The sequence below is a fragment of the Takifugu flavidus genome, chromosome 2 (genome assembly GCF_003711565.1).
Source record: "Takifugu flavidus isolate HTHZ2018 chromosome 2, ASM371156v2, whole genome shotgun sequence".
Lineage (NCBI taxonomy): Eukaryota > Metazoa > Chordata > Actinopteri > Tetraodontiformes > Tetraodontidae > Takifugu > Takifugu flavidus.
The window spans coordinates 19324223-19334222 of NC_079521.1; the positions used below are offsets into that span (position 1 = coordinate 19324223).

The 10000-nt window shown below is 52.6% G+C and overlaps 1 protein-coding gene across 6 annotated transcripts in view; it reads right to left on the reverse strand.

The window, feature by feature from the left end:
- Positions 1–10000, reverse strand: part of LOC130521650 (CUB and sushi domain-containing protein 1-like) — a 326982-nt gene that overhangs the window by 70551 nt on the left and 246431 nt on the right. For all 6 annotated transcript variants that reach the window (XR_008949399.1, XM_057025371.1, XM_057025372.1 and 3 more), the window contains 3 exons: positions 9876–10000; positions 3755–3893; positions 1390–1577 (listed from right to left, as the gene is read on the reverse strand). The exon at positions 9876–10000 is cut by the window's right edge and continues 67 nt beyond it. Coding sequence is in view for 5 of the 6 variants with exons in the window: in XM_057025371.1 (XP_056881351.1) it covers positions 1390–1577; positions 3755–3893; positions 9876–10000 (452 nt within the window). In the remaining variant the exon portion in view is untranslated. The remainder of the gene's footprint in view (positions 1–1389; positions 1578–3754; positions 3894–9875) is intronic.

The following is a 10000-nucleotide window of genomic DNA, read 5'->3' on the forward strand; positions in this document are numbered from 1 at the left end:
CCACACGCACAGAAAGAGCAAAATAAAAGGTGGAGGGCAGGATGGGGGTGTAAGGGAGATGATTAAGGCTGCACATTAATTAAAGAGATGGCAGATGAAAGGTGGTGAATTCATGACAGAAGTACAGAGCTGGAGACAGCGTGCTGCGGCAGACAACACACACGGAGATAATCTTGTTTTAATTAGAATGAAATGGAGTGAGAGAAACAAGAGAAAAGAAGAGCCTATAAAAGTTGACAAGGCAAATCTAATCTGGGGCGAGTAATCCAGAAATCATGAGTTCCACACTGGTTTAATGACTCCTGTCGCCCCGGAGAACTCGGCTCACTTGTGTCCTGCACGCTCACACAACTCAAGCGGAGACAGAAAACAGAGTTCATTGACAGAATGACGTCTAGAACGATAGCCTGTTAGCTTTGTTAGCATGTCTGCATACGGACTGAATGACTCCAAGTAAACTGAGGGGTGGGTCACACAAAAAGGCCGGCGAGATTGTGCGTAGACACATAAAGGAGCAGATTATTGAACGTAGAGCCGTAGTTACTAATAAAAAAGGATGTTGCCGATGGGAGCTGAAGTGTTTTTCTGCACCTTTGTGGCAGCAATCTCATCCCTTTATATGCAGTCCGCTCCTGGAGTAAAGGCGGGACAGGCCTCTGAAGCCCCCCAGGCAGAACATTGATTCTTACACGAGTAACTGCTCTAATGCTGCCTCGGTACAGAAAATAATAATAATGAAAATAAAAGAACAAATCAATAAATATAGCTGTAAAGAGAGCCTTTACAACTAAGATGTGGTCTAAAACCAAGTGAGTTCATGTAGTCATCAGCAACTAGCAAGCAGCTAATTAGCATGCCTGTTTTCCCTTTACAGAATTTTACAGTAATCTCTTTAATGTCACATCGGTGATTCATATTTACAGAAAGTAATATTTTAAGATGAGGTTAAACACTTGATTCTGTCATCTTTACTGGGATCTATTGTGTTGTTTTTCTTTTAAGTGTGAATTTGTGTGAATTTTCGCCATTTATGGAGAGCTCCCGCTTTCCAGATTATTCTGGAAGGAATCTGACCCTCAGTTGGGAGATGTTCCTGTGGTTAGGGTTAGGGTGAACACGGTGGCAGGAGGCAGGTGTGACTGTGTCTGTGTGCACGGCGACTTTTCACAACTTTGACCAGGTGTTTTGGGATATTTTATTGCTACTAACTAAGAGCAATAAAAACTCAACAAGGAGATGCAAGTGAACTGGTTGAGCACCCATGTCCAGGTTAGATGGTCTCTGAATATTCGGCCATCATCTCAGACATATTAGTTGTCTTGACTCTTTGATTGTGACCCTGCAGGAAAACGCCAACGATGGTATCAAGAAATGTTCGGGCCTAATCACCTCGGTACTCAATGGCAAAGCCAGACATTCCCAGGGAGGCATCAGATCTGAATGCCAGGAAGAGACTGTTGCTGCTGCTCTCGATTCTCTCCGGGGCCTGGTTCCCTTGGAGACTGGCTAGCAATGGCCCGTTAGAGTCTCCCCCCTCGTAGATGTGGAGGAAGTCGTAACTGGGCTCCATGTTGAAACTGGGGAGGAAATAAGAAACACAAGTTTCAAGACGTCTAGTGTGCATGGATGTGTTGTTTAAAACCAAATCCTCTGCAAATATTATCCTCTAAAAATGGTACTTTGCTAGTAACCCTCCCTTCTACCATTTAATATCCAGGCGACAGTGACATTTAGTGTCATTGATCTTAAAGGATCTCACGTAAACAAAGAGAGGAAAAGGCAGCGAGTGCTCAGGTTTAATCCCGGTGTTTTTATCTGCTGCAGAATGGGCTTAACTGCACATAAGCCCATTCTGCACTGACAAAGCCTTAAAATGATCCATGCTAATACCTCCTGCTTTACTGATACATCCAGGGTCGGAGAGCCAAAGCTACTAAATGTCAGAAAAGAACAAAGATCTGGTGGGGCCAGAACATGACGGCAGCGTTGCTTTTTGTGGACACTGTAAGGGCAGTTAGCACGTGTGACGAGACCCATCTCCAGATCTGTAATAGATATCACAGACTGAGGCATTTAGATTAGGAGACACACTTTATATTCTCATTATCTGAAAGCAGTTTAACAGTACATTATAATTATTATTTAAATCTATTCTATTAATCTCTGCTGAGCAGCCTTGAGAACTGAGAACCACCATTTACCACCACTTTTACACCTACGAGCTATTAAGTGTCAATAATTAAAATCTTGTATGTCTTTAGAAGGCACGGAGGCCTAATCAGGACATTTACGGACCCCTACGGACTGTTGCTGGGATGCTTCTCATCATAAAGGACAAAAGTGGCGCTTTAATTACACTTGAAATAAAAAGAAAGTGAGATTTGTTTTGATTTGTTCAACGTTCCTATTGAAGTAATTTTAATAAATACAACAATACACACAAGGAAATGCTACAATAAAACAGCCACTAAAGCCATCACTTAATTAAAAGGAAAACAACAGAATGGAATTATCTTTACAGCTGAGAAACTAAAATTGGGTCATTTTCCTCCTTTGGCGTTGAAACGCAGCTTTAATCTCCGCTCCTACATGTTGGGACTGGTTTTACGGCTGCTTCAGAGCCGCCAGCCAGCGTGGAAACGTTCAGCTCTGAGACACCATCAGGACGCAGGAGGGGAATAAACGCCGTCCTCTTCAGTCAGGCTCCAGTAAAGCAGAGTCACCCTCAAACGGAGCTGCTGCTAAAGCTTCTCAAGCTAATTCATGAGCCAGGAAATTAATTAATGGATCAACCAGCTAAAACAAAAACATTGTCGATTGAAAAATGTCTGATTTGAGGCTCCAGATTACAGTAGAATAATCATATAATATAATAATATACAATATAATAATCATTAAGCACTTTTATTCCTATTCTGAGGAGTTTGATTCAGACTAATGAAGTTTTATTGGTGCACGAGAAACGTGTGTTTGGTGACCTCACGGTAATTAACATCAGACTAAACGACCTTTGTCTCTGACCACTGCTACGCTGTCGTTCACCTGCGCTGCCGTTCACCTGCGCTGTCGCTCTCCTGCGCTGCCGTTCACCTGCGCTGCCGTTCACCTGCGCTGCCGTTCACCTGCGCTGCCGTTCAGCTGCGCTGTCGCTCTCCTGCGCTGCCGTTCACCTGCGCTGCCGTTCACCTGCGCTGCCGCTCTCCTGCGCTGCCGTTCACCTGCGCTGCCGTTCACCTGCGCTGCCGTTCACCTGCGCTGCCGCTCTCCTGCGCTGCCGTTCACCTGCGCTGCCGTTCACCTGCGCTGTTGCTCTCCTGCGCTGCCGTTCACCTGCGCTGCCGTTCAGCTGCGCTGTCGCTCTCCTGCGCTGCCGTTCACCTGCGCTGCCGTTCACCTGCGCTGTTGCTCTCCTGCGCTGCCGTTCACCTGCGCTGCCGTTCACCTGCGCTGTCGTTCACCTGCGCTGCCGTTCACCTGCGCTGCCGTTCACCTGCGCTGTCGTTCACCTGCTCTGCCGTTCACCTGAGCTGTCGTTCACCTGCTCTGTGGTTCACCTGCGCTGTCGTTCACCTGCTCTGTCGCTCTCCTGCGCTGCCGTTCACCTGCGCTGCCGTTCACCTGCGCTGCCGTTCAGCTTCAGTTACAACACAACTGATGCCGCTACATAAATACCCCAATCACCCCCCCTCAATATTCCTGAGTATGACGCGATACAGCAAAAATACCCCGGTGATCAGCATCTTTGGACTCTTACCTCTTGAATATGAGGGCAATAACAAAGTCAGGGCTGACTCTGATCCTCCAGTCACACTCTTTACCCGGAGGGTAGGGTTGGGGGTAGTTGGGTGAGAGAATTACCCCAGAGGGTCCGCTGACGTTTCCTCCGCATGTTGCTAGAAACAGACAGTCACAGTGGGGGGTACAGATCATTACACAGCCCAGAGTCTGACATCATTTGGAGCTCCTATCACCCCCAGGTTGACCGTATATACCCCCCCAGGGGCAGAGCGAGAGGAAGTGATTTTGATGGTGATGGGAAGTGTGGCAGCAGTTGGTTAGGAAACAGGAGAATTGCCCCCCGTGGAGCACTGATGTTGCTAATGCTAATGTCCTCAGATAGCCAGTCAGGGTAGAAAGAACAAATAGAGTTAGAGGGAGGGTGAGATTTAGTTACACTGGGTAAGTCTGGGGGCAATTAGGGGAAAGAATCACCCCTAGTGGTGCTGTTATCCCACAACAAGCCTGAAAGAGCAGCAAGATATTGGCAGGAGACAGATGGATGGACTGAAGCAGCAGTTTGGGGGGGGGGGGCAGGTTATCAGCAGAGGTGAACAAAGGCACCATTAGCTGCCCCAGTATGGTGATAATGAAGCAGCTTATGGCCTCTCATGCTAACGTAACCCCACTGGTTCGGTACCGGGGGGCAGAGCTACCAGATTTAAGGCTCTGGGGCTGATCCAGCTTGGTGAGAAGACGCAGGTCAGCGTTTTACAAAGAAAAGGTTAGTGTTAGTTAGTTAGAGTTAGTCTACGGTTAAATGGCTCCCCAATAGTTATAGCTGACAAGAGAGGGTCAGGGTCGGGGTCAGGGTCAGGGTCGGGGTCAGGGTCAGGGTCAGGGTCGGGGTCGGGGTCGGGGTCGGGGTTGGGTTCAGGGTCGGGGTCGGGGTCGGGGTCGGGGTCGGGGTCAGTGTCGGGGTCGGGGTCGGGGTCGGGGTCAGGGTCAGTGTCGGGGTCGGGGTCGGGGTCGGGGTCGGGTTCAGGGTCGGGGTCGGGGTCGGGGTCTGGGTCTGGGTCTGGGTCGGGGTCAGGGTCAGGGTCAGGGTCAGGGTCAGGGTCAGGGTTACGGTTAGGGTCGGGGTCGGGGTCGGGGTCGGGTTCAGGGTCGGGGTCGGGGTCTGGGTCAATGTCGGGGTCGGGGTCGGGGTCGGGGTCAGTGTCGGGGTCGGGGTCGGGGTCAGTGTCGGGGTCGGGGTCTGGGTCAGTGTCGGGGTCGGGGTCAGTGTCGGGGTCAGGGTCAGGGTCAGGGTCAGACAAAATGAGGTGTAATTAGATTAGATTAGATAAGATTTCCAAGTTACAAAACCCAAATCTCTTAATAACAATCTAAACTGAAATGGCAATAAAACACTGATATCAGTTGATGTGAATCTGAGCTGGGTGATTGTGGTGTCGCACAGGTGGACCTAACAGAGGACATTAGAGGGAGCAGCAGAACATCTACGAGCGGTCACCGTGGTAGCAGGAGCAGTGTGCACCCCCCCAACACCAACACCAACACCAACACCAACACCAGCACCAACACCAACACCACAGCAACACCAGCACCAGCACCAGCACCAGCACCAGCACAACACCAACACCACACCAGCACCACACCACACCAACCCACAGCAACAGCAACCAGCACCATCACCAGCACACCAGCACCAGCACCAGCACCGCCCATCACCATCACAACACCAACACCAACACCACACCATCACACCAGCAACACCAGCACAAGCACCAACACCATCACCAACACCATCACCAACACCAACACCAACACCAGCACCAGCACCATCACCAACACCAACACCAACAGCACACCAGCACCAGCACCATCACCAGCACCAACACCATCACCAACACCAACACCAGCACCAGCACCATCACCAGCACCAACACCAACACCATCACCAACACCAACACCACACCATCACCAGCACCAGCACCAACACCATCACCATCACCAGCACCAGCACCAGCACCATCACCATCACCAACACAACAGCACAAACCAGCAACCACAACACCATCACCAACACCATCACACCACCACACAACCAACACCAGCACCAGCCCAACACCACACCACACCAACACCATCACCATCACCATCACCAGCACCAGCACCAGCACCAACACCAACACCAACACCATCACCAACAGCAACACCAGCACCAGCACCAGCACCAACAGCAACAGCAACACCAGCACCAGCACCAGCACCAGCACCAGCACCAGCACCACACCTCACCATCACCAGCACCAGCACCAGCACCACCACCAACAGCAACAGCAACCATCCCAGCACCAGCACCAGCACCAGCACCAGCACCAACACCATCACCATCACCAGCACCAGCACCAGCACCAGCACCACACCAACACCAGCACCAACACCAACAGCAACAGCAGCACCATCACCAGCACCATCACCATCACATCACATCACCAACACCAACAGCAACAACAGCAACACCAGCACCAGCACCAGCACCAACACCAACAGCAACAGCAACACCATCACCAGCACCAGCACCAACACCATCACCAGCACCAACACCAGCACCAGCACCAGCACCAGCACCAGCACCATCACAGCACCAGCACCAGCACCAGCACCAGCACCAGCACCACACCAGCCCACACCAGCCCAGCACACACATCAACAACAGCACATCAACACATACCATCACCAGCATCACCATCACCATCACCAACACCAACAGCAACAGCACAGCAACACCAGCACCAGCACCAGCACCAGCACCAACACCAACACCATCACCAACACCACAGCACAGCAGCACCAGCACCATACCATCACCAACACCACACACACCAACAGCAACCAGCAACAGCACCAGCACACCACACCAGGCACCAGCACCAGCACAGAACCAGCACCATCACCAACCACCAACACCATCACCAACAGCAACACCAGCACCAGCACCAACACCATCACCAACACCATCACCATCACCAACACAACACCAGCACCAGCACCAGCACAACCACCAAACCAACAGCCACCAGCACCAGCACCAGAACCAGCTCCAGCACCTCCCCAGACCACCAGCACCATCACAACACCAACACCACCAACAGCAACAGCACACACCAGCTACCACACCCATATCCACCAACCACCATCACCAACACCAACACAACCCACCGCACCAGCACCAACACCAACACCAACACCAACACCATCACCATCACATCACCAGCACCAGCACCAGCAACAAACACCAACACCAACACCATACACCAACAGCAACACCAGCACCAGCCCCATCAGCACCAACAGCAACAGCAAAACCAGCACCAGCACCAGCACCAGCACCAGCACCAGCACCATCACCATCACATCACCAACCACGCACCAGACCAGAACCAACAGCAACAGCAACCCACCATCACCAGCACCAGCACCAGCACCAGCACACCAGCACCAACACCATCACCAGCACCAGCACCAGCACCAGCCCCACCAGCACCAACACCAGCACCAGCACCCAACAACAACAGCAACAGCAAAACCATCCACCAGCACCACCGCACCATCACACCATCACCAACACCAACAGCCACAACAGCAACAGCAACACCAGCACCAGCACCAGCAACAAAAACACCAACAGAAACACGCCCACACCATCACCAGCACCAGCACCAACACCATCACCAGCACCAGCACCAGCCCAGCACCAGCCAACCAGCACCAGCACCATCACCGCAACCAGCACCAAGCACCAGCAACCAGCACCAACACCAGCACCCAACCCAGCACCAGCACCAGCACCAACAGAAACAGCAACACCATCACCAGCACCAGCACCATCACCATCACCACACAACCACCACAACAGCAACAGCAACAGCAACACCAGCACCAGCACCAACACCAGCACCACCACCAGCAACAACACCCACCAGCCACCCAACATCTCCAACAGCAACCGCCACAGCACCAGCACCAGCACCAACACCAACACCAACACCAGCACCAGCACCAGCACCAGCACCAGCAACCAACAACCAGCAACAACAACAGCCCACAAGCACCAGACCACACATCACCAACACCAACACCAGCACCAGCACCAACACCATCACCAACACACCCAACACCAGCACACCGAGCACCATCACCATCACCAACACCAACAGCAACACCAGCAACCAACAGCCACACCAAACACCAACACCATCCCCAACACCAACACCAGCACCAGCACCATCACCCACCGCACCAATCACAAACAACACCATCCACCAACACCAAAAACCAACGCACCAGCACACCAGCACCATCACCAGCACCAACACCAACACCATCACCAACACCAACACCAGCACCAGCACCAGCACCAACACCAACACCAACAGCAACACCAGCACCAGCACCAGCACCAGCACCAAACACCCCCACACCAACACCAACACCAGCCACAACCACCACCAGCACCAACACCAACAGCAGACACCACCACGCACCGCAACCAACAGCAACACCAACAGCAGCACCAGCACCAGCACAGCCACACCAGCACCAACACCTCACCAGCACCAGCACCAGCACCAGCACCAGCACACGCACCAGCACCAACACCAAACCATCACCAGACCAGCACCAGCACGCACCAGCACCAGCACAACAGCAACACCAGCACCAGACACCAGCACCAGCACCACACCAACACCAACACCAACATCAACACCAGCACCAGCACCATCACCATCACAACACCAACACCATCACCAACACCAGCACCAGCACCAGCACCAACACCAACACAGCACCACACCAGCACCAACAGCAACACCAACACATCACCAGCACCAGCACCAGCACCAGCACCAACACCATCACCAGCACCAGCACCAGCACCAGCACCATCACCACCACCCACACCAACACCATCACCAGCACCAGCACCAGCACCAGCAACCAGCACCAGCACCACCAGCAACACCAGCACCAGCACCAGCACCAGCCCAACACCAACACCAACAGCAACACCAGCACCAGCACCAACACCAACACCACCATCCCAGCACCAGCACCATCACCAGCACCAACACCAACAGCAACACCAGCACCAGCACCAGCACAACACCATCACCAACACCAACACCATCACCAGCACCACACCCCAACACCAACACCATCACCAACACCAACACCAACACCAACATCAACACCATCACCATCACCAGCACCAACACCAACACCATCCCAGCACCAACACCAACACCAACACCAGCACCAGCACCAGCACCAGCACCAACACCATCACCACACCAGCACCAACACCAACACCATCACCATCACCAGCACCAACACCAACACAACACCAGCACCAGCACCATCACCATCACCAGCACCAGCACAACACCAACACCATCACCACACCAGCACCAGCACCACACCAGCACCAACACCAGCACCACACCAGCACCATCACCAACACCACACCAGCACCACACCAACACCAACACCATCACCATCACCAGCACCACACCATCACCATCACCAGCACCAGCACCAGCACCAGCACCAACACCAACACCAGCACCAGCACCACACCAGCACCATCACCAGCACCATCACCATCACCAGCACCAGCACCAGCACCAGCAACCACCATCACCAGCACCATCACCAACACCAACACCATCACCAGCACCAACACCAACACCAGCACCAGCACCAGCACCAGCACCAACAGCAACACGCTCCATCATTTCATCAGAGTGTTCATAAAATCCAACAATTGATGTAAACTGTGCACAACTGCGGCAGGTTCATATCCGAGTTTCGTGACTATGTTGTCCAGGTGTCACATGATATATCTGGAGACATCAGCCCTCATTCCATTTCCTGTCCACAGCTGTCAGAGGAGCTCTTCTGGGATTCCTGCTGAACACCTGCAGCCATACACGGCAGCCAAATCGTCACACCGCGATTTGAATTACAAGTCACTTTGGTTATTTACACATGTGTCACACCCGGCATTGGTGTTAATCAACACTCAGCACACAGGCTCATTAACGATTCTCTGCAGGATCCAATCCCACATAATAATGCTGCACACCTACCGATGCACGTAGGAGGGTCAGGCTGCCAGTAGAACCTGTTCTCCATCCGCACGCAGGTGATGGTGTCCTCGCCCTGCAGCTGGTAGCCTGGGTCACACTGAAAGGTCACGCTGTCTCCAGGCTCC